A 23838-nucleotide genomic window follows, 5' to 3' on the forward strand; every position below is an offset into this window, starting at 1 on the left:
CTAATGGAGTCTTAATTAACCCCATTCATCTGAGACTGGCACTGGGCTGGCAGCACTAGACACGAGTGCAGCAATGGCTGCCACAAAACGAGGTTGCCAAATCAGTCGTGGCAAGTCTGGAGGAACCGCAGGGGCAGGTGTTTGCTTCAGGAGGGGGCCGATCTGCTTGTAGGAAGTGTGCATTGCCTCTGCCCTGGTCGGAACCATTGTCAGCCTGGTGCGCAGCAGGTTCCTGCCAGGCGTCCCTGCGCTCCAGGCAGTTCTAAGGGGGATGGACTCTGGGTGACGTTTTCAGGAGTGATGGAGCCAGCACATGTAAATTCGATGCTGATGTCAGGCTAAGGCAACAACTAATGACACGGGTGACTGTGTTCAGCTCCCAGTGACCAAGATGCTTATGTCAGCATCTGCCCCACAGCACTGCACAGTATCACACTGGAGCGAATACCAGCACCAGGAGTCAGGGTGTAAATCTGCTCCCGAGGAGGTTCCTGCCAGCAGTGCAGGGGGTGATCTTTTTAAGTGCTTGAATGGGAGCAGTAGGTCAGACTGCCGTCCAGTCTGCCTAAGTAGGTGACAGCCTAACTAGGTGAGAGCTGGCTGGGAGGGGAGTGGACAAACTTCAACATTGCCCAAGTGATTAGTCTGGTCAGTGGTGGGGAGCCCTCGACAGGCAGTTGCTATGTGCAGAGATCAGTCAGATTCGTCTGCAGGAGGCGCTATGTTCCCCAGTGACACAAGAGATCGGATGCACAGGAACCTCCCTGAGTGTTTATTCCCTTGGGGTGTTTGCAGACGCTGGCATCTCAGAAGTGGCTCAACTCCGACTGGTGAACAGCAGGAATCACTGCGCTGGGAGGGTCGAGGTGTTTCACAACCAGCAGTGGGGAACCGTGTGTGATGACAGCTGGGACTTAGAGGATGCCGGAGTCGTGTGCAGGCAGCTGGGCTGTGGGACAGCATTATCAGCCCCAGGAGGGGCTCGATTTGGGCAAGGGTCAGACCGTATCTGGCTGGATAACGTCAACTGCACAGGGACAGAAGTTGCCCTTTCTGACTGCAGGGCTCGCCCTTGGGGAGTGAATAACTGTACCCACGGAGAAGATGTCGGTGTTGTGTGCTCAGGTAACTTGCATCCATCAAATCACTGTGGGTGGTATAGGGATCGGGCTGGGAAGCTTTCAGCAAAGACCCAGCTCTCCTGTCTGAGTCTGCGTTGACCCCAGTGCCAGAGCATGGTGCTAAGGGTCTGTACTGCAGGTAGGCGGGTGTCAGTTGGGCATGTTTTCCGTTTGCAGTTGTGCTGGCCCTAATGCCCCAGTGCAGTGCCATGGGCCCCTAGCATGAGGAAGCCTTGTCTGTGCCCGCTGGGGGCAGCTCCCCGACTCCCTCGGCCACAAACCACACAAGCTGTTCCCGCTAGGCCTTGTGGACGTGGGTGACCGCTGTCAAGGTTGGTAATATGCATGCTTCACTCCTCGGCCCTCCGAGTGTCCTCCTGCAGCACCCAGTCCCTGTCTCGCTAGGCATTCACAGCAGTCACATGTCTGCTGCTCCCAAAGGACCACGGTCCCAAGGTGACCAGCTCCACCTCCCCTCTCTGCTCCAATCAACACAAAGCTCTAGATTCCTTCATAGTCACACCAAGCACAAGTGATTTCACAGAGTGTAGAGATTCGAGGGTAGCAAGGAGAAGGCTTGGAAAGAAATGGCTCCATGGCTAATAAAATCATACCACGCTGACTAGCGCCTAGACTCATTGAACGAGATACTTTTCTGTCTGGTTGAGCAACGCTAACTGCACAGTCCTTCCATGGTTTTACTCCAGTCTTGGTTGTGATCTCCTGTTCCTGACACAAATACTGTGAGCTGTCTCTTGTGTGAAAGGGAGCTCTTGTCCCCTCTCCTCTTTCTTTGTAGGTGCAGACCATTGTCTCTTCCCAGAAGTGGTCTCTTTTTGGAGACTTGTGCTGAGGGACCTTTGTCTTTGTAAATTCTCAGGCCCCCACTGGTCCCAGACAGAGAATATAGCCTGTGTCCACGGCTGTGTTATCTCCGGCTGTGCTTTTTTCTATGTGCTGATTGGCTCAGCCGAAGGGATTGCCATGGCGCAGGTGACAAGTTTCACTTCAACACTTCTGCAGCATCATATTCTATATTTTACATCTCTCTTCAACTATGTCCCATAGAAACGTCTTGCTCCTATTAGATGGACCAGCAGGCTGCTGGCTTTTGGTAGAGACCTCACATGCCACCTTTGGTGAGCTATTGTGCATATATCTCACCCAGGGGATCCCTGTATAACTCTGGGCATCCCTGTGCCCTCTGCCAGTTGGCGTTGTGAAGCAAGGAGATTCTTTCCCCCAAGAATCAGGCAGAACAGACAATACTGAAGAGGTTTATTCATGGCACTAGGAAGACTGATAAAGAGTTTCAAAAGTATGATGTTATAGTGACCAGTTATATACATTTTCTTATTAATCCATTTGCATTTATTATGCAGTTACAGTGACAAACATTTTTTCAGAGAGAGAGAGAGAGAGGGAGGGAGAGAACACTTAACATAATGAGTTGAGTGTTTACAGATATTCCGAGAGCTGTGGAGGGTTTGTACTGTTCTTCCTTACTGAGAGGCCGAGTGACTGGGCAGACATCTGACCATTTAAGTTATCAAGTGTTTACAGCTGCCTTTGACCCTGGGCCTGCTTGTTAGTTACGTGGGTTTCTGCCTCAGCTGCTAACTGAATTTTTAACTCCTTGCCTAAAAGNTCTTATGTTCTTATGAAGTAAAGAGGCCACTATCAATTGAGTGGAAACGCTTGCAATGTGGGCAAGGCTGAAGGAAGAAAGGGTATGGGAAGGGGGGAAACCCAGGCATACATCTAGCAAGTCTTCTCTTGCAATGTTAAATAGGTCACGAGCCAGCATATTACAAGCACGGCCTTTAGCTTGTGACTTGGCCAGGTTGACTGTAGCGTTTGAAGTCTTTTTAATGATTTTGTAAAAATCCTTTATTGCTACATCAGTTGCAATAAGAGCATAGGATAAACCTGTGTTAGTATGTCTAAGGGCTTGGGTGGTTTGGCTTTTGACCCAAGAATTGTATGACCTCTCCGAATTTAGGTTAAGCGTATTTAGTATAGAATTGGTGCTTCCAAAAAATCCTCCAATATTACCTAAGATACTACGTTTCTGTCTTTTGGCTGTGTGGGTCCGAATAACATATTGGTGCATTAGAAACTGTAGCTGGTCCCAACTGTTAGGTTAATAAAAAGTACCCAACCCTCCCACAAACATTCACACCGATACTCTCCCAACCCATTAGCGGCCTTATAAACGTTGTGAATTTTGACCGATCCATCCGAGGCCCTGGAAATAGAGTGGTTTGTTTGTTCTAGAGGTGTATTTCTAAATTGACATTCTGTCCTTCAGTTTTCAACATTCTGTGACCCAGGTGTTGGTTTTGTCAGTTTTGCAGGCATTTTTAATCCATGTCCATTTTTCCTCTTTCGGACATTGCTCTTGTATCTCAGGTAGAGAAATTTGCTTTAAATTAAGAATTTGGGTGGATTCTACTCAGAAATTGTCCTGGGGCATTGTGGCAAGCCCTTTAGCCGCCTTGTTTGTGGCTGTATTTGCAAGGGAAAGAGGGGTCATTGTTTCTGGTATGTGCCTTGATTTTGACTACAGCCACTTTGGATGGTTTTTGGATTGCTTCCAATAAATTTGTAATATACCCCCCACTTTTAAGAGGAGTACTGAATGAAGTGAGGTACCCCCTGTTAGTCCAGGAATTTAAATAATTATGAACCACCTAGGAACGGGAAACCAGTATGCCTCGCTGAAGTAAAGAGTGAATAATGTTACCTTCTGCATCCACGGCCTCAGGTTTGAGAGGATATTGGTTGGTAGGTGGAGGGAGTTGCCCGGTAAGCTGGATGGGTGGGCAGAGATGAGCAGGCACCAATCCGCAAGACAGATTATTTTCTGCCCAAACAGAGGGGAACCTGGAACATAATTCTTGAAAAGGGTTAGAGGTGTCCCAAGTGAGAGCCACAGACTTTGCAGTTGCAACAGAAGAGAGGAATTTATTATTACGAAGAGGAATGGTATGAGTACGTATACGTTTATTAGTATATCAGTTGGGGCCGGTTGCCCAGGGCTACTAGGTTTGGGCTTCCAACTGCCCAGTGTCTGGCCCCCTCTCATACAAAACACTGTAAGATAGGGGGGCAGCGGGGGTGGGACCAAGACCAGATTGAAAGGACAGTGAAGTACTGCGGGGATTTAACTCTCCATTATTTTGTCCCTGACTAGCCTTTTGGGCCTTGTTCCTACAGTTTTTTGGGGTATGCCCGAGACACCCACAATTAAAACTGGTTTCAGTGGTAGCCGTGTTAGTCTGTATCAGAAAAAAAAAATGAGGAAAGGACTCCTCGTTTGTTTTTCACAATTATAACAGGTTACATTACCTTTTGCTGTTACCACAGAAATGCAAGTAGACTTGCTTTTTATATTTTTAGCTTGCTTGGCTTCGCATTCAGAGACCCACATACAGATGGATTCATAATTAGAGCCTGGGTTCTCCCCCAAGTTAAGGGCTGATTGCAGGTGGGAGTGAAAACTTTTCTTCAACATTTTTAGAAATGCCTGATTAAGTTTTTTTGGATCGGCAATGCCTGCATTACTTGAATACGTCTCCCATTTCCGCTCATAGCAGCAGGCGCGTCCTTGCCTTAAACGCATCCCACTATTAGTCCCCAATTACTGGCTCCGTTCCCCAAGGCATTTTCGACGGCTTTCTTAAAATTAGTGCAGGCACGAATTATATTATTTTTTTATTTAAATTTGATGGTGGCCCAAGTACCATTTCGGTGTTCTTCTGAGGGGATTTTGACCCATGAAAGCTCGGGACATTTAGCTTTAGTTAGGATATGAAGATCCCTGGGATGCAATGCATAGGTGGTAATCATTTGACTTATTTTTTTTTAAATGCTAAATGTGGGTCTTTGGGCTTCAGATTTTTCAATAAGCTCTTTATTTTCTTCGTGCTGAGAGGAGTGTATAAGTATTATGAGCCATTTTGTTATTTGCTGGCCCTGACCACCGCGTTACTTGGAGTTGGGCCAGGGGAGCCATTGCACTTAATTCTGGGTTAAAAGGAGGGGGAGGAGGTCAATTACCCCGATTTCCCCCCGTGTGTGCCAGGTTTCAATCCTGGATTTGTTTTTTTAAGGTGTTTCCAATTGATCTCCTTTTAGTCTTTATTAGTATTACTGCCTGAACCAGAGTCAGTAAAATTTCCCTTCTGTTGTATGCTAGCAGCAATACGGCATGCAGAGGAGCTGCTTTTTATGATTTTTGCTTTTAGAGTATTGTTTTTTGCTTGAAGCTTACTTAATTTGTGGTTTTAATTTGTTTTTTGGTTCAGCTTTGATGTAAGAGTTTTTTGGAGCGTTTTTAATTTCCGTAACTTTTTTTTTATATTTCCAGTACAGTATTACGATTTCTTTTTAAAATTTTTTTCTTTGACCAGACCACCACAATACGCTATCCTTCACGCTTATACCCTCATTTCATTTATTTTTTGCCATAGTCTTTGAATCTTTTTATGTTTTTTTAAAAATAAAATGAACAATTCTTCCTCCCGCATAGGGTATTATTGATGCAGCCTGGGGCAAGTCGTACGATATTGTTTCCCAGCTTTCTGAAGTCCACTGGTTTCAAGGGAACCAACCGAGCACACCCTTGTTCTCAGCACTACTGAAGCATGCTCTGATGCTCAGTACTTGGTGTTGCAGCTTTCGCCTACAGCAGTCCCTGCAACCCGAAAACCCTGGCCACAAACACAATCCTGTTCAGTCCTCTTGTTTGTGCATCCTATATGTGATTCATATTTAAAAAAAAAGGGGGTGCAAAGGGGTGCCTTGGGGAGTCCCAAACCAAGGTGTGCACTAGAAGTGGTAAGTAAAACGGTACTCACCTCTATTCCTGGTTGTGAGACTCTCTCCGAGGATTCCTAATCACACCCTGCTCTCTGCTCCAAACTGTGAATCAAGGAGATTCTTTCTCCCAAGAATCAGGCAGCACAGACAATACTGACGAGGTTTATTCATGGCACTGGGAAGACTGTTAAACAGCTTCAGAAGTATGATGTTACAGTGACCAGTTATATACATTTTCTTATTAATCCATTTGCATTTATTGTGTACTTACAGAGACAAACATTGTTTCAGCGAGAGAGAGGGAGGGAAAGAACACTTAACATGATAATGGCAGGAACAGAACATAGGCATAGAAACCATGCTGATTACATCACTTATTTATGACTACCCTGAAAGCGAAGGGATGGGGTGGTAGGGTCAATAGCAGATATGCCATGGCACCGGGCCCAGGGTCCAAAAGGGCCCATGACGGCCACCCTTCTCTGTGTAGGGGGGAGAAGTGGAGCAGCGATGGCATGCTCGGGGAGGGGGCATAGCAGAGGTGAGCTGGGGTGGGGAGCTCTGCGGCAGCTCCCCCCCTCCGCCCTGAAGCATGCCCCCCCATAGCAGCTCCCCACCACCTCAGCCCAGGGAGCCGTGCGGCAGCTACCCCCCACAGCTCACCTCAGCTACGCCCCCTCCCCGAGCACGACATTGCTGCTCCACTTCTCCCACCTCCCAGGCTTGCGGCGCCAATCAGCTGTATGGCACTGCAAGCCTGGGAGGGGAGGAGAATTAGAGTGGGGGCGGCATGCTTGGGGAGGAGACGGAGCAGAGGTGAGCTGGCGTGGGGAGCTGCCACACGGCTCCCTGGGCCGGGGGGGTGGGGAGCTGCCATGAGGGGAAAATTGGGGGCACCGCTTTTTGGCACCCCCAAATTTTGGTGCCCACAGCAACCGCCTAGTTCACCTTAATGGTAGCACCAGCCCTGTGTTTAGGGCCCTCAGAAGGGGGCTCACACTACCAGATATACATTCCTATCCCAACCTCTCTCAATTCACTGGGTTTTGGAACCCATGTCCCTTGCCTAGCGAGTGCAAATCAGTTGAGGGTGAATCCCTCCATCATAAACCCCAAGTACAGTTCTACTGTCCTTGATTCACATAACCTGAATAACAACACTTCATTACTCCTACCCCAATAACAAAGAGACCGGGGATCCCACAGCAGCCAAAGTGACCATTTGGGCAAGCAGTCCATCATGCTAAGCAAGGGTGGGTGTGCGCTGAAGTCCTCACCACCAGATGTCAGGGTAGAGCCCATTCTGACTCTGTTTACACCTGAGCCCCCTGATTAGTGAGTTCAGTTCAGTTGTGGATGACCCCATCAGTCAGGGCAGGCTAAGCACATTGCTGCTGCCCTTTACTCAGACAATCAGGACAACAACATTTCATACCCCTGCATTCAGGTACTACAGTGATTGTAACCCAGGATCTGCCAACACAGCTCTGTCTGCTGGATACCTAGGCAGAGTGGCTGTGTTTTGCAAATACCAACTGCTCCTGAACCTTTCCCCCTCCCCAGCTCATTACTCGCTATCAGGGGAGAGCTCATTCCCACCTTGCTTACCTCTAGCTTGTTCAGCCATCTGAATGTGCATCCTCAAGGTCCAGTCTTCTAACGGGGCTCTCCTCCACCACGTGTGATTGTCTGTATTGCTGCCCCACAGGCACACTGAGAAGATCAGGCTAAGCCATGTTTCTGCATTGCAGCAATTCCTCTGGCCAGTCCAGTCAGGGGCCCATTAAGCCTAACCCAGGATCTGCATCCCAGGTTGTAAATGGGCAGATACAAGTTAGGGCTTCTGATAAATCCATCAGCATGCCCGTCTCTCTATCCAGGAGTTGCTGCCCCTGTGTGAGGACACAGCTGTCAGCCCAGCTCTGCCATTATTCATCTGAGACTGGTACTGGGCTGGCAGCACTAGACAAGAGTGGAGCAATGGCTGCCACAAAGCAATGTTGCCAAGTCAGTCGTGGCAAGTCAGCAGGAACCGCAGGGGCAGGTGTTTGCTTCAGGAGGGGGCCGATCTGCTTGTAGGAAGTGTGCATTGCCTCTGCCCTGGTCGGAACCATTGTCAGCCTGGTGCGCAGCAGGTTCCTGCCAGGCGTCCCTGCGCTCCAGGCAGTTCTAAGGGGGATGGACTCTGGGTGACGTTTTCAGGGAGCTATGGAGCCAGCACATGTAAATTCGATGCTGATGTCAGGCTAAGGCAACCACCAATGACACGGGTGACTCTGCTCAGCTCCCAGTTATCAAGATGCTTATCCCAGCGTCTGCCCCACGGTACTGCACAGTATCACACTGGAGCGAATACCAGCGCCAGGAGTGAGGGTGTAAATCTGCTCCCCAGGAGGTTCCTGCCAGCAGTGTGGGGGGTGATCTTTATAAGTGCTCTAATGGGAGCAGTAGGTCAGAGTGCTGTCCAGTCTGCCTAACTAGGTGAAAGCCTAAGTAGGTGACAGCTGGCTGGGAGGGGAGTGGACAAACTTCAACATTGCCCAAGTGATTAGCCTGGTCAGTGGTGAGGAGCCCTCGACAGGCAGTGGCTGTGTGCAGAGACTGGTCAGATCCATCGGCGGGAGACGCTACGTTCCCCAGAGACAAGAGAGATCAGATGCACAGGAACCTCACTGAGAGTTTATTCCCTTGGTTGTTTGCAGACGCTGGCAGCTCAGAAGTGGCTCAGATCCGACTGGTGAACAGCAGGAGTCGCTGCGCTGGGAGGGTCGAGGTGCTTCACAACCAGCAGTGGGGAACCGTGTGTGATGACAACTGGGATTTACAGGATGCTGGAGTCGTTTGCAGGCAGCTTGGCTGTGGGACGGCGTTATCAGCCCCAGGAGGGGCTCGATTTGGGCGAGGATCTGACCGTATCTGGCTGGATGACGTCAACTGCACCGGGACAGAAGCTGCCCTCTCTGATTGCAGGGCTCAGCCTTGGGGAGACAATCACTGTAATCACAGAGAAGATGCCGGTGTTGTGTGCTCAGGTAACTTGCATCCATCACGTCACTGTGGGTGGTGCAGGGATGGGGCTGGGAAGCTTTCAGGAGAGACCCAGCTCTCCTGTCTGAGTCAGCGCTGATCCCAGTGCCCCAGCATGGTGCTATGGGCCAGTACTGTAAGGAGTCATTTTGGAAAGTAAGTGTCTTTCTTTCCATGGTATCAGTGCTGACCCCATTTCCCCTCACAGTTCTACATGCCTGTGCTCCAGAGAACAGGATGGGGGATCAGGAGGGAGTGCTGTCCCATCAAAGTCAGTGCTGGGCCAGTGACCCAGCACACCACTTAGGGTCTGTGCTGCAGGGAGCAGTATTTGTTAGTCTGTGAGAGACCCTCCTGGCTACAGCACAATGGGGTGTTGGGTAACCTTAGATCCCATTTGTGTGATTTGGGGATGAATTGATCCTGCAGCCACTCAAGGATCGCTTTATGATGTTTGGAGTTTCTATCTATGTCACTCTGGGTGATTTACATCTCAGCTAATTACCCATAAAGTGGTAATATGCCCCACTGTTCTTCCTCACTTCCTCTCCTACACAGCTTATGAGTTTCTGTGCCCTGCCTCTCATCTACCCTGTTCCATGCTACAGGTGGCTGCATGGTTGTGGTGGGGAGGAGGGCTGTGAAGTTATTAAAAAGTTAATCGTGATTAATGGTGAGATAAAAAATTAATCATAATTAATCACATAATTTATTACACCTTTACACAATAATAGAGTACCATTTATTTCATTTTTGAGATGTTTTCTACATTTTCAAATATATTTATTTCAATTAGAACACAGAATTCAAACTGTACAGTGCTCACTATATATTTATTTTTGATTACACATATTTGCACTGTAAACAAGAAACAAAACAAATATTTTCAGTTCACTTCATACAAGTACTGTAGTGCAATCTCTTTATCAGGAAAGTTTTGTTTACAAATGTAGAATTATTTACAAATAATAACTACAATCAAAGATAAAACAATGTAAAATTTTAGATCCTACAAGTCCACTCAGTCCTACAGCTTGTTCATCCAGTCTCTCAGACAGACACGTTTATAAACAAGATGCAAGTAGCATTATCTCCTGCAAAGGTAAACAATGTTACCTGAACGTGAGAACAGGCATTCGCATGGCACTGTTTTAGCTGATGTAGCAAAATATTTATGTGCCAGATGTGATAAAAATTCATATGTCCCTTCAGGCTTCGACTACCATTCCAGGGAACATGCGTCCATGCTGATGATGGCTTCTGCCCAATAACAATCCAAAGCAGTGCAGACCTACAAATGTTCATTTTCATCATCTGAGTCGAATGCCACCAGCGGAAGGTTGATTTTCTTTTTTGGTGGTTCAGGTTCTGTAGTTTCCACATTGGAGTGTTGTTCTTTTAAGACTTCTGAAAGCATGCTCCACACCTCATCCCTCTCTGATTTTGAAAGGCACTTCAGATTCTTAAACCTTGGGTCGAGTGCTGTAGCTAGCTTTAGAAATCTCACATTGGTACTATAATGTTCCCCTCTGGTGTTATCTGGACCGCTTATCTGGTAGGTCACTCCAATCCTTGACTCTGGGAGCCAGCCTTACCCTGCTCTGCTGTGAGAACCCCCACTCCTGGGCTGTTCACACACAGCCTCTGACATGTAAGCTGCTCCTTGTATCGTGCAACTGAATGACACTAGCCAATATCGCCAGTCCCAGACAGAGCCCTAGAAACCTCGGTCTTGCAGTGTCCAGTTATCCCCACTGGATGCTGCAAGCTTATGTAAGTTCGCCAATTTAACAAAGAAATTGGTATGCATCAGGCTTGTTATCACAAGGGGAGTCTCTGACACTCTTTAAACCAAACACACTGCTTCAGGTAGGACAAACAAACTGAGTTATTAACTATGAAGATAGATTTTAAGTGGTTATAAGTCAAAGCATAGCAAGTCGGATTTTGTCAAATGAAATAAAAGCAAAACAGATTCTAAGCTTATCTTAATACTTTTAATGCCCTTTGAAACTTAGATGCTTCTTACCACCAGCTAGCTGGTTGCTCTTCAGCCAGGCTCTGCCCTTTAATCAGTGCTTCAACCCCTTGGTGTGGTGTCTGTCGATGTAGGTGGAAGAAAGAGGGAGAGCATTGCAAACATTTCTCCATTTCTCTTCATGTTTTTTCTTCTCTCTTGGCTTTGCTCCACCCTCTTCATGGTCAGGTGAGCATTACTTCACTGCAGTCCCAAACTGACCAAGGGAAGGGGAGTCCAACAAATCCTTTTGTTGCTGCCTAGGCCAGCGTTCTTTGTTCCTGTGAGGGTAGGCTGGATTTGTCCCATACATGCCTTGATGAGGTGTGAACTGCCCTTCTGCTCTTAGAAAGTTTTTGCCTGGGCTTATTATAAAGCATGAGGATACATTTTCAGCCTCATAACTTTATACGTAAAATTATAACCTGTAACATTGCTATAACATTACTGCAACAACAATTACTATAACATCACTATAACAACAAAGCTCAGTGTATTATGAGCCTTCCGAAGACAGCCGACATGAGAAACTTTGTATTGGATACCACACAATAATTTTATAAGAATTAACATGGGGGTGCTGAGTGATTCCCGGAGGTACAGAGAGTCACAGGTACCTTCTTTGTGTTTTGTGAAATTTGCAGTGAAAGTGTTCTTAAAATGGGAAAAACAACTGAGGAGAGTTGGCAGTTTTTCAAAGGGACACTATTAAGGGCCCAAAAGCAAGCTATTCCGCTGGTTAGGAAAGATAGAAAATGTGGCAAAAGATCACCTTGGCTTAACCACGAGATCTTGCACGATCTAAAAAATAAAAAGGAGTCATATAAAAAATGGAAACTAGGACAGATTACAAAGGATGAATATAGGCAAACGACACAGGAATGCAGGGGCAAGATTAGAAAGGCAAAGGCACAAAATGAGCTCAAACTAGCTACGGGAATAAAAGGAAACAAGAAGACTTTTTATCAATACATTAGAAGCAAGAGGAAGACCAAAGACAGGGTAGGCCCACTGCTTAGTGAAGAGGGAGAAACAGTAACAGGAAACTTGGAAATGCAGAGATGCTTAATGACTTCTTTGTTTCGGTCTTCACCGAGAAGTCTGAAGGAATGCCTAACATAGTGAATGCTAATGGGAAGGGGGTAGGTTTAGTGGATAAAATAAAAAAAGAACAAGTTAAAAATCACTTAGAAAACTTAGATGCCTGCAAGTCACCCGGGCCTGATGAAATGCATCCTAGAATACTCAAGGAGCTAATAGAGGAGGTATCTGAGCCTCTAGCTATTATCTTTGGAAAGTCATGGGAGACGGGAGAAATTCCAGAAGACTGGAAAAGGGCAAATATAGTGCCCATCTATAAAAAGGGAAATAAAAACAACCCAGGTAACTACAGACCAGTTAGTTTAACTTCTGTGCCAGGGAAGATAATGGAGCAAGTAATTAAGGAAATCATCTGCAAACACTTGGAAGGTGGTAAGGTGATAGGGAACAGCCAGCATGGATTTGTGAAGAACAAATCATGTCAAACCAATCTGATAGCTTTCTTTGATAGGATAACGAGCCTTGTGGATAAGGGTGAAGCGGTGGATGTGGTATACCTAGACTTTAGTAAGGCATTTGATACGGTCTCGCATGATATTCTTATCGATAAACTAGGCAAATACAAATTAGATGGGGCTACTATAAGGTGGGTGCATAACTGGCTGGATAACCGTACTCAGAGAGTTGTTATTAATGGTTCCCAATCCTGCTGGAAAGGCGTAACGAGTGGGGTTCCGCAGGGGTCTGTTTTGGGACCGGCTCTGTTCAATATCTTCATCAACGACTTAGATATTGGCATAGAAAGTACGCTTATTAAGTTTGCGGATGATACCAAACTGGGAGGGATTGCAACTACTTTGGAGGACAGGGTCATAATTCAAAATGATCTGGACAAATTGGAGAAATGGGCTGAGGTAAACAGGATGAAGTTTAACAAAGACAAATGCAAAGTGCTCCACTTAGGAAGGAAAAATCAATTTCACACATACAGAATGGGAAAAGACTGTCTAGGAAGGAGTACGGCAGAAAGGGATCTAGGGGTTATAGTGGACCACAAGCTAAATATGAGTCAACAGTGTGATGCTGTTGCAAAAAAAGCAAACATTATTCTGGGATGCATTAACAGGTGTGTTGTGAGCAAGACACGAGAAGTCATTCTTCCGCTCTACTCTGCTCTGGTTAGGCCTCAGCTGGAGTATTGTGTCCAGTTCTGGGCGCCGCATTTTAAAAAAGATGTGGAGAAATTGGAAAGGGTCCAAAGAAGAGCAACAAGAATGATTAAAGGTCTTGAGAACATGACCTATGAAGGAAGGCTGAAAGAACTGGGTTTGTTTAGTTTGGAAAAGAGAAGACTGAGAGGGGACATGATAGCAGTTTTCAGGTATCTAAAAGGGTGTCATAAGGAGGAGGGAGAGAACTTGTTCACCTTAGCCTCTAAGGATAGAACCAGAAACAATGGGTTTAAACTGCAGCAAGGGAGGTCTAGGTTGGACATTAGGAAAAAGTTCCTAACTGTCAGGGTGGTTAAACACTGGAACAAATTGCCTAGGGAGGTTGTGGAATCTCCGTCTCTGGAGATATTTAAGAGTAGGTTAGATAAATGTCTATCAGGGATGGTCTAGACAGTATTTGGTCCTGCCATGCGGGCAGGGGACTGGACTCGATGACCTCTCGAGGTCCCTTCCAGTCCTATAATCTATGAATCTATGTACAACATGTGCTGAGTCATCATCCAAGTTTACTGTAACATGAAAGATATGGCAGAATGCAGGTAAAATACATAGCAGGAGAGACGCAATTCTCCCCCAAGGATTTCAGTCACAAATTAAATTAACACATTGCTTTTTTAATGAGCATCATCAGCATGGTAGTATGTCATCTGGAATGGTGGCCAAAGTAGGTAGGGACATGTGAATGTTTAGCATATCTGGCATATAAATGCCTTGCAGTGCCACCTACAAAAGTGCCATTCGAACGCCTCTTTTCACTTTTGGGTGACATTGTAAATAAGAAGCAGGCAGCGTTATCACCCGTAAATGTAAAGAAACTTGTTTGTCTGAGCGATTGGTTGAATGAGAAGTAAGACCGAGATGATGTGTAGGCTCTAAGTTTTCCATTATTGGTTTTTTTGAGTGCAGTTATGTAACAAAAACTAATAATCTACATTTGTAAATTACACTTTCACAATAAAGAGATTGCACTACTGTACTTGTATGAAGTGAATTGCAAAATACTATTTCTTTTACCATTTTTACAGTGCAAATATTTGTAATCCAAAATATAGTAAAAACTGTTTTTTTCAGCACTTCACCAACCGGAAAGCTCTATAAATTGGCATTTCTGATCTTCATTGAAATTCAGGTTTATTATCCTGTTGGCATGGGGCTGTCAGGGAGCTGGTGAACAGAGGGAGGTTTGCAGTGCAGGCTCTGGGAGGGACTTTGGGTGTGGGAGGGGTCTTGGTACGTGGGAGCAGGTGCAGGGTGTTGGATGCAGGGGCCTCTCACCTTGGATGGCTCCCCGTAAGCGGTGACCTGTCCTGGGCTCTGTCTACTCCTAAGCGGAGACACGTCAGGTGGCTCTGTATTCTTCCCACCCCCTGTGCCATCTGCACAGCTCCCATTGGCTGGGAACCACGGACACTGGGAGCTGCGGGCGGAGGGAGTGCACCAACCCGCCGTGCCTCTGCCTAGGATCAGCCGGGAAGAGATGCTGCTTCCGCGGAACTGCCTAAGGTGGCCCTAGATCCTGCACCCGATACCATGCCCCAACTCCCTGCTCTGGACCCCCTCCTGCACCCAAAATCCCTCCCAGAGCCCGTGCCCCAACCCCCAGCCCCGCACTCCCTCCCGCACCCAACCCCCCTCCCTCTTAGTTAACCAGCATTTTTCATTTACCAGCACCCACCATTCCCCCAACATGCTGGATAAAACAACTTTAACTGCAATAATGTAAAGTGAGAACAGTACACATTGTATTCTGTGTCATAACTAAAATCAATATATTTGAAAATTATAGAAAAACATCCAAAATATTTAATAAATTTCAGTTGATACTCTATTGTTTAACAGTGCGATTTAAACTGCGATTATTCGTGATTAATTTTTTTAATCATTATTACTTTTTTGAGTTAACTGTCATTAATTGACAGGGAGTGAACCCCTAACAGGATGTTGCAGAGGCTGTTCAGACCTGTCATGGGAGGCGCTATGTCCTTCTTTGAGTCATTGCTCATGTGCATTTCAATAGGTGTGTGCGCACCACGTGCATGTTTGTCATAAGGTTTTTCCCTAGCGGTACCCATCGGGTCGGTTGTGGAGACCCCTGGAGTGGCGCCTTCATGAGGTGTATATAGGTCCCTGCCGACCCGCTGCCTGCTCAGTTCCTTCTTACTGCCAGTGATGGTCTTTGGAGCAGCTCAATCTCTTGCACTCGCAAGTGCCTTCGTAGTGGTTTCCTTTTCTTAGTTGTAGATAGCTAATAGTTAGTTATATAGTAATTTCTAGTAGGTTGGGCTTACTTTGAGGGGCTTTCCCCCCACCCCAGTTTCCCCAGGCACCTGGGCATGCCTCGGTCACAGGAGTTTAAGGCGTACGAGAAGTGTGCGAAACCTATGCCCACAGGCGATTCACACACTCCTTGTCTCAAGTGCCTAGGAGATGGTATCAGACAGACAAGTGTCCAATTTGCAGGAGCTTAAGACTCAGGACTGAGAGAGAGCGGGACTATCATTGGAAGCTCCTCCTGATGGAGTCAGCCCTCCGCCCCCAGCCGGTACCGATAATGGCATCGGCATCATTGGTGCGTAGTGCCCCGGCCTCGGTGCGGGATGTCGCGGCACCAGGAAAGGACTCCTCCAAGGAGCACCAGCACCTGTTCGTAAGGCCAGTGCTACCAGGCGGCACCGCTCACAGTCCCCGGTGCTGCATAAGAAAGAGAAGGTGGACAGGGGTCGTTCCCCCATCAAGAAGCCGCAAGAGGATTCCAGCGGGGTGCGTTATGCAGCAGGACACCCAGGGTCTGGACCTCAAGACCCGGCACTGTTGACTACAGCCCCAAATGGAAGCCCATCGAATCCGGTACCCCTTCCACACTGCCCCCTGCTCAGTGCCCTGCTCTTATACCAGTGCCCCCTCACCCAGAGACATCTCCCACAGATCCCTATGCCTAGCACCCCCTGCCTAGAGACGCCTTCCACTGACATCCCACCACAACTACACAGCACCCTGCACACCATAGGTGGTGAGAGCTGGGGGCGGAGAAGAGTGGGCCTGGTCAGGGCCCCCCTGGAGTGTGGGCCCGGCTCCATGGAGCCAGTGTCTCCATGGTAAATCTGCTACTGCCCAGTGCTGCTTCACCCTAGATAGAGTGTGTCTCTCTTCTGCTTCTAGCCCCAGCCCAGTTATAAGGGCCAGCTGGGCCCTGATTAAGCTGACCACAGCTGTGGTTGCTTTCCCAATCTGCCCAGCTTTCTCCAATGCAGCCTTCTCCAGGGCTGCTTTATACCCTTCAGGCAGGAGTGGGGTGCCCACCCACCTACACCCCCCCCAGAAACATCGGTGGCTCGCCACACTCCCAGGGCTCCTGAGGACTCCGCATGAGACAGGGACTCTGAGCCGTCATGCACCCAAACCAGTGCCACTAGTTGTACTGAAGCCACGTCCAGTCACAGGGGGACAGAGGCACTTGACCCAGCCTCCAGAGAGTCCCACGTCCCACGGGCCTCCTCCTCCTCCTCACTGGACAAGGCAGTGGCTGGCACCACCATCACCCTTTGGAGATGGACACCAGGGGACACCAGGACATTCTTAGAAGGGTGTCCCTAAACCTGAATCTTCAGGCAGAGGAGGTCACGGAGGAGTTGGATCCGATGGTGGACATCCTCTAGGGTGGCCTTGCTCCTGATAAGAATGATCGAGAACACTCCTAGGGTGCTGTGGCAGACTCCAGACTCAATACCACCCACCACTATAGGGGTGGAGAGAAGCTATTTTTTGCCACAAAAAGGGTATGAACACCTTTTCACCCACCCCCAACCAGGGACTCTGGTGGTCAATGTGGCAAATCATAAGGAGTGACACATGCAGGCAGATCCCACCCCAAAGTCATGGAACACTAAGAAGCTGGATTTTTTGGCCGAAAGGTCTACTCGACCGGGGGGCTCCAGCTTTGAGTGGCCAACCAGCAAGCGGTACTCAGCCGCTTTCAACTCCTGGAGCTCGTTAGTAAAATTCCAGGAGTTGCTCCTGGCGGGCTCGTGCAAGGAGTTTAGCGCTCTTCTCCAGGAGGGCAAAGTGGTCTTGAGAACCTCCCTCCATGCTGTGTTAGACGCAGCAAACTCGGGAGCTTGGACTATTGACACCACCTTTACAATGGGGTGCAGAACGTGACTGCAGGTGTTGGGGATACCACCTGAAGTCCAGAACACGATGCAGGACCTCTTTTTGACCGTGTAGGCCTATTTGCCCAAAGTACGGATTCTTGCCTGCACAGCCTTAAGGACTTGAAGGTGACTTTAAAGCCTTTGGGAATCCACATCCCTGGACCCCAAAGAAAGCCATTTAAGCCTCAGCCCCCATCCCACTTCTCCTCTGGGCCTCCGAGGCAAGACTCGTGCAGGAGATGGAGCAGGAATAACAGGAGGCGCCTGCCACAGTCCTCCTCAGGCCGAGTCCGGGGTTCGGCCAAACAGCCCCCAGGCCCGAAGCCAAACTTTTGAAGATGCGCTGGAGGACGGAGCATCAGTATCAAACTCGGATCCTTACCCTCCCTTTGTGAATCCATTCTCCCGCTTCTTCCGTGCTTGGTCCAAGATCACGTCAGATCACTGGGTCCTGAGCATGGTACGGATGGGATATTCTATGCAATTCTGTTCCCTCCTGCACTCCCACCCCCTTTCCCCGTTCCTCTTCAGGGACCCTTCTCACAAACAACTCCTCTTGCAAGAGGTGCAATCGCTCCTCGCTCTATGGGTAATGGAGGAGGTTCCTCAGGAGTTCAGGGACAAGGGATACTATCCCGCTATTTCCTCATCCCCAAGGCCAAGGGTCAGCTCTGGCATATCCTGGATCTGTGAGACCTCAACACATTCATCATGAAAGTGAAGTTTCACATGGTTTCTCTGGTCTCCATCGTTCCTTCCATGGATCCATGGGACTGGTGTGCCACGCTAGACTTGAAAGATGAGAACTTTCATATCTACATTATCCAGGCCCACAGATGTTTTCTTCATTTTGTGTTCAGCAGCCAGCACTACCAGTTCAGGGTGCTCCTGTTTGGGCTCTTGGCGGCCCCCCGGGTATTCACAAAGTGTATGGCGGTCTTTGCAGATTTACTCCGCAAACGTCAGGTGCAAGTATTCCCGTTCATGGACAACTGGCTCATCAAGGCTGAATCGCAAGCACAGGCTGCAGAGCATGTGTCTCTGGCTCAGGCCACATTCCACAGGCTGGGCCTCATATTGAATGTGCCCAAATCCACACTAGCCCCGACGCAGAGAATACAATTCATAGGAGCTCTCGTGGTCTCCACACAGTCCTGGACGTTCCTGCCCGAGCTGCGCTTCCAAGCACCTCACGGACATTATCAAAAACCTTTGGTGATTCTGGACAACCATGGCCAGAAATTGCATGAAACTGTTGGGTCATATGGCGGCGTCCACATACGTGGTCCAGCACACCAGATTACGCCTTTGCTCCCTCCAGGCATGTTTGGCGAGGTTACACAGGTTGGGCAGGGACCCACTGGACCAGATAGTTACCCTCCCCACTCGCATTCTCAAGTATCTCCATTGGTTGCTGCAGCGGGAGTACCCTTTGCCAAACCCCAACCTACGCTATTGCTAGTCAAGGATGCCTCGGCGCTCGGTTGGGGAGCCTACCTGGGCAATATCAGAACCCAAGGCCTATGGGCCCATGCAGAATGATCGCTGCACATCAATGTAAGGGAGCTGAGGGTGGTTCGTCTGGCATGCTAAGAGTTCCAGGCTCCCCTTCAGGGTGCATGTGTGTCTGTAATGCAGCGATGTTCTATATAAACAAACAGGGTAATGCTTGTTCCTCTCCCTAAGCTAGGAAGCCCTCAAGCTGTGAGACTTTTACATGGCTCACTCGACATACCTAGAGGCGTCGCACCTTCCGGGAGCACAAAACGAGCTAGCTGATCACCTCAGCTGCTTGTTTCATGGTCAGAAATGGTCCTTCAGGCCAGACATCACACACTCAATTTTCCAGAGGCGAAGGCTTTCCCCACATAGACCTCAACCTGCTCCTGTCCACGCTCATGGGGCCCTCTTTCAAGCCCATGGCGACTTGCCCTCTGTCCTGCCTTTCCTGGAAGGTGGCCTTTCTGGTGGCCATAACCTCATCCAGAAGGGTATCCCAGCTCAGAACGCTGACTTCCGAGCCCTCCTATACAGTAAATCAAGACAAGCTGCAGCTACGCCCTCACCCTGCGTTTCTGCCAAAGGTAGTCTCCTAGTTTCATATGAACCAGGACATATTTTTACCTGTGTTTTTCCCTAAGCCACAGGCCAGTAACAGAGAAAACATGTTCAATTCCTTGGATGTCAGGCCTGCCCTAGCATTCTATATTGGCCGCCCAACCCCATTTCGTAAGTCACCAGAGCTCTTTATTGCAATCGCAGAAAGGATGAAGGGGTTTCCTTTCTCGTCCCAGTGCATTTAATCCCGGATCACATCCTGTATCAGGACTTGCTATGACCTGGCAAAAATTCCAGCCCCTTCGCTTCTCCACGATAGTGCAGGCATCATCCGCAGCATTCCTGGCGCAGGTCCCTATCCAGGAAATATACAAGGCAGCAACGTGGTCCTCTATCCACACCTTCATGTCACACTACGCCATTACCCAATAGGCAAGGGACGATGCAGCCTTTGGTAGGGCAGTCCTGCATTCCTCAACCAGGTTAACTCTGACCCCTCCCCCAGGGAAACTACTTGGGAGTCACCTATTGGAATGCACACGATCAAATACTTGAAGAAGAAAAATGGTTACCTATCTCTCGTAACTATTGTTCTTTGAGATGTGTTGCTCATGTACATTGCAAATACAACTTGACTCCTCTCTGTCGGAATATTCCGGCAAGAAGGAACTGAGCAGGTGGTCGGTCGGCAGGGAGCAATATACACTGTCATGAAGGCACCACTCCAGGGGTCTCCACAGTTCACCTGACAGGTACCTCTAGGGGAAAAAAACTTCCAACGATCGTGCATGCAGTGTGTGCACACCTATTGGAATGGACATGAGCAATACATCTTGAAGAACAACAGTTACGAGAGGTAGGTAACCTTTATTGTCACAGCATCACTAGTGATCGGATGCAGAGGAACCTCTCTGAATGTTTATTCCCTTCGCTGTTTGCAGATGCTGGCATCTCAGAAGTGGCTCAGCTCCGACTGGTGAACGGCCCGAGTCGCTGTGCTGGGAGGGTCGAGGTGCTTCACAACCAGCTCTGGGGAACCTTGTGTGATGACAGCTGGGACTTACAGGATGCCGGAGTCGTATGCAGACAGCTGGGCTGTGGGACGGCGTTATCAGCCCCAGGAGGCGCTCGATTTGGGCGAGGATCTGACCGTATCTGGCTGGCTGACGTCAACTGCACAGGGACAGAAGTTGCCCTCTCCGATTGCAGGGCTTGGCCTTGGGGAGAGAATAACTGTACCCACGGAGAAGATGCCGGTGTTGTGTGCTCAGGTAACCTTCATCTACCACCGTGCCTGTTGAAGGGAGCAGGGTGAGAAGCTCATTACAGGGCATTGTCCCCTCACAGTCAGTTCTGACCTAAGCATGCTGCTTGCGGTCTGTGCTTTAGGGTGCAATATGATGGTTCCACTAGGGAGACTCTCCTCTCAGTCTGTGCTGACCCTAATTCCTCTGTGAGGTTCTATTGGCCTGTGCTGCAGGGAGCAGTGTGAGGGCTGAGTAGGGGAAGCTCACGCTGTCCTCTTGATGTCAGTGCCGGCCCCAGTGCCCTAGTGATGTGCTAGAGAGCCTGTGCTGTAGGTAGAGGAGTGTCAGTAGGGTGCGCTCTTTGTAGTTGTGCTTGCCCTAATGCCCCAGTACAGTGCCATGGGCCCCTAGCATGTGGAAGCCTTGTCTGTGCCCGCTGGGGGGCAGCTCCCCGACTCCCTCGGCCAGAGGCCACACAAGCTGTGCCCTCTGGGCCTTGGAGAGGGGGGTGACCTCTTTCCAGGTTGGCAATAGGCACACTTCACCCCTTGGCCCTCCGAGCATCCCCTTGTACCACCCAGTCCCTGTCTCGCTGGGCATTCACAGCAGTCACAGATTTGCTGCTCCCAAAGGAACAGGGTCCCAAGGTGACCAGCTTCGCCTCCCATCTCTGCCCCAATCAGCACACAGCTCTAGATCCCTTCGTAGTCACACCAAAGACAAGTGATTTCACAGAGTGTAGAGATTGGAGGGGTAGCAAGGAGACGGGTTGGAAAGAAATGGTTCCATGGCCAATAAAATCATATCACTCTGATTAGAGCCTAGACTCATTGAACGAGATACTTTTCTGTCTGGTAGAGCAACGCTCACCCCACAGTCCTTCCAGGTCTTTACTCCAGGCTTGGCTGTGATCTCCTGTTCCTGAGACAAACACTATTAGCTGCCTCCTGGGTGAAAGGGAGCTCTTGTCCCCTCTCCTCTTTCTTTGTAGGTTCAGACCATTCTCTCTTCCCAGAGGAGGTCTCTTTTTGGAGACTTGTGCTGAGGGTCCTTTGTCTTTGTAAATTATCAGGCCCCTGCTGTGCCCAGACAGTGAATATAGCCTGTCTCCATGGCTGTGCTTTGTTCTATGTGCTGATTGGCTCAGCCGAAGGATTGCCCTGGCGCAGGTTACAAGCTTCACTTCAACACTTCTGGAGCCTCATATTCTATATTTTATATCTCTCTTCAGCTATATCCCATCCAAACATCTTGCTCCCATTAGGTCAACCAGCGGGCTGCTGGCTCTTGTTAGAGACCTCACATACCACCTCTGGTGAGCTATTGTTCATATATCTCACCCAGGTGATCCCCGTATTAGTCTAGGAATCCCTGTGCCCTCTTCCAGTTGGTGACTATTTATCCCTGGGCCAGACTCCTCCACAGCACAATGGGGACCCGGGTAACTGCAGGTTCCACAGGTTGGATGTAGTGTCAACGGAGCCTGCAGCCGCTCACTCAAACTAAAAATCCAGGGCCTATTTCTCAAGACTCCAGTTCCTAATGACTGTGTTCTGGCAGATTTGCATTTCACAGAATTTGTCCTGAACTTGTTACTTTCCCAGGAGCTGGACACAGAAGATGCAATTCTTCCCCACTTCCTGTTCTACACAGCCTACATATTTCACTGTCCTGTTTCTCAGCTGCCCTGTCCTACCCCAGAGCGGCTCCATGTCAGTGGGGGGAGTCACAAGTCAATATCTATGTGACCCTTCTGCCAGTGGTGTCAGAATTGAGGAGGGCCAGATTCAATATCTAGGGGTTCCTTTCCAGCAATATAACAGAGATCTAGCTTGAGCACCCACCCAGTAACCTCAGACAATTACACACCACAACCTGCGTGCTGCTACGAGGCAAAGCTTCCCCTCTTGCAAGCAGAAAAGAAACTTTTTAATAAAGGGAAAAATAACAAGGAGTCCTTAGAGACTAAGAATTTTATTTGAGTATAAGATTTCATGGGTTAAAAGCCAATTTATCAGATGCATTCAGTGAAAATAACAGTAGGCAGTATGTATATTACAGCAGATGAAAAGATGGGAGTTGCCTTACCAATTCGGGGGTTAGTGGTAACAAGGCCAATTCAATCCAGGTGGAAGTGGCCAGTTACCAACAGTTGACAAGAAGTGGTGAATATCAACAGAGGGAAAATTAATTTTCTAGTGCTAACGGGACCAATTCAATCAGGGTGGATGAAGCCCATTCCCAGCAATGCCCCTCTGCCATGTACATTATCCAAACTCTACAGTCTCTACGCAAAAGAATAAATGGACACAAATCATACATCAAGAATTATAACATTCAAAGACCAGTAGGAGAGCACTTCAATCTCCCTGGACACTCAATAACAGACTTAAAAGTGGCCATTCTTCAACAAAAATCTTCAAAAACACTTTAGCGAGAAACTGCAGAACTGGAATTAATTTGCAAACTGGACACCAACAAATTAGGCCTGAATAAAAATGGGAGTGGCTGGGTCACTACAAAAAGTAATTTTCTTTCTGTTGATACTCACACCTTGTTCTCAACTGTTGGGAATTGGCCATTTCCACCTTGATTGAATTGGCCTCATTAGCACTGACCCCCCCCACTTGGTCGGGCAACTTCCATCTTTTCATGGGCTGTAATATATATACTGCCTAATGTATTTTTCACTGCATGCATCTGATGAAGTGGGTTTTAGCCCACAAAAGCTTATGCTCAAATAAATTTGTTACTCTCTAAGATGCCACAAGGACTCCTCATTGTTTTTGCTAATACAGACTAACACGGCTCCCACTCTGAAATGTTTAATGAAAGGAGGGAAGCCCCTGACATTAACTTGGGGAAATGCCACAAACAGGATTTTGTAAACATAAAACCATGAGCAAAACACCTACCCCAGAGTATGTTGGGCAGTGTCTTTTGCTTCAGCTTCTTGAGTCCAGCCGCTTAAAGTTCCTGTCTGGTGCCCCTTCCTGCTCCCTTCACTGCATCCCACTCACAGTGATTGTCCTTGGTTAGTGAAGCAACCTCCGAAATGCTGCTGAGAAGCAGCAATGTCAAGAAGCCTCACCGCCGAAATGCCGCTGCTTCTCGGCGGCA

General features: G+C 48.4%; 1 protein-coding gene across 34 annotated transcripts in view; it reads left to right on the forward strand.

Moving 5' to 3' along the window:
* LOC117870330 (deleted in malignant brain tumors 1 protein-like) overlaps positions 1-23838 on the forward strand; it is a 293761-nt gene that overhangs the window by 84949 nt on the left and 184974 nt on the right. For 30 of the 34 annotated variants that reach the window (XR_004643956.1, XR_004643955.1, XM_034757453.1 and 27 more), the window contains 3 exons: positions 796-1125; positions 8648-8977; positions 20413-20742. Coding sequence is in view for 32 of the 34 variants with exons in the window: in XM_034757453.1 (XP_034613344.1) it covers positions 796-1125; positions 8648-8977; positions 20413-20742 (990 nt within the window). In the remaining 2 variants the exon portion in view is untranslated. The remainder of the gene's footprint in view (positions 1-795; positions 1126-8647; positions 8978-20412; positions 20743-23838) is intronic. The other 4 variants (XM_034757437.1, XM_034757459.1, XM_034757442.1 and 1 more) reach the window with 3 other exon arrangements.

The sequence above is a fragment of the Trachemys scripta genome, unplaced genomic scaffold (assembly GCF_013100865.1).
Source record: "Trachemys scripta elegans isolate TJP31775 unplaced genomic scaffold, CAS_Tse_1.0 scaffold_26, whole genome shotgun sequence".
Taxonomy (NCBI): Eukaryota; Metazoa; Chordata; order Testudines; family Emydidae; genus Trachemys; species Trachemys scripta.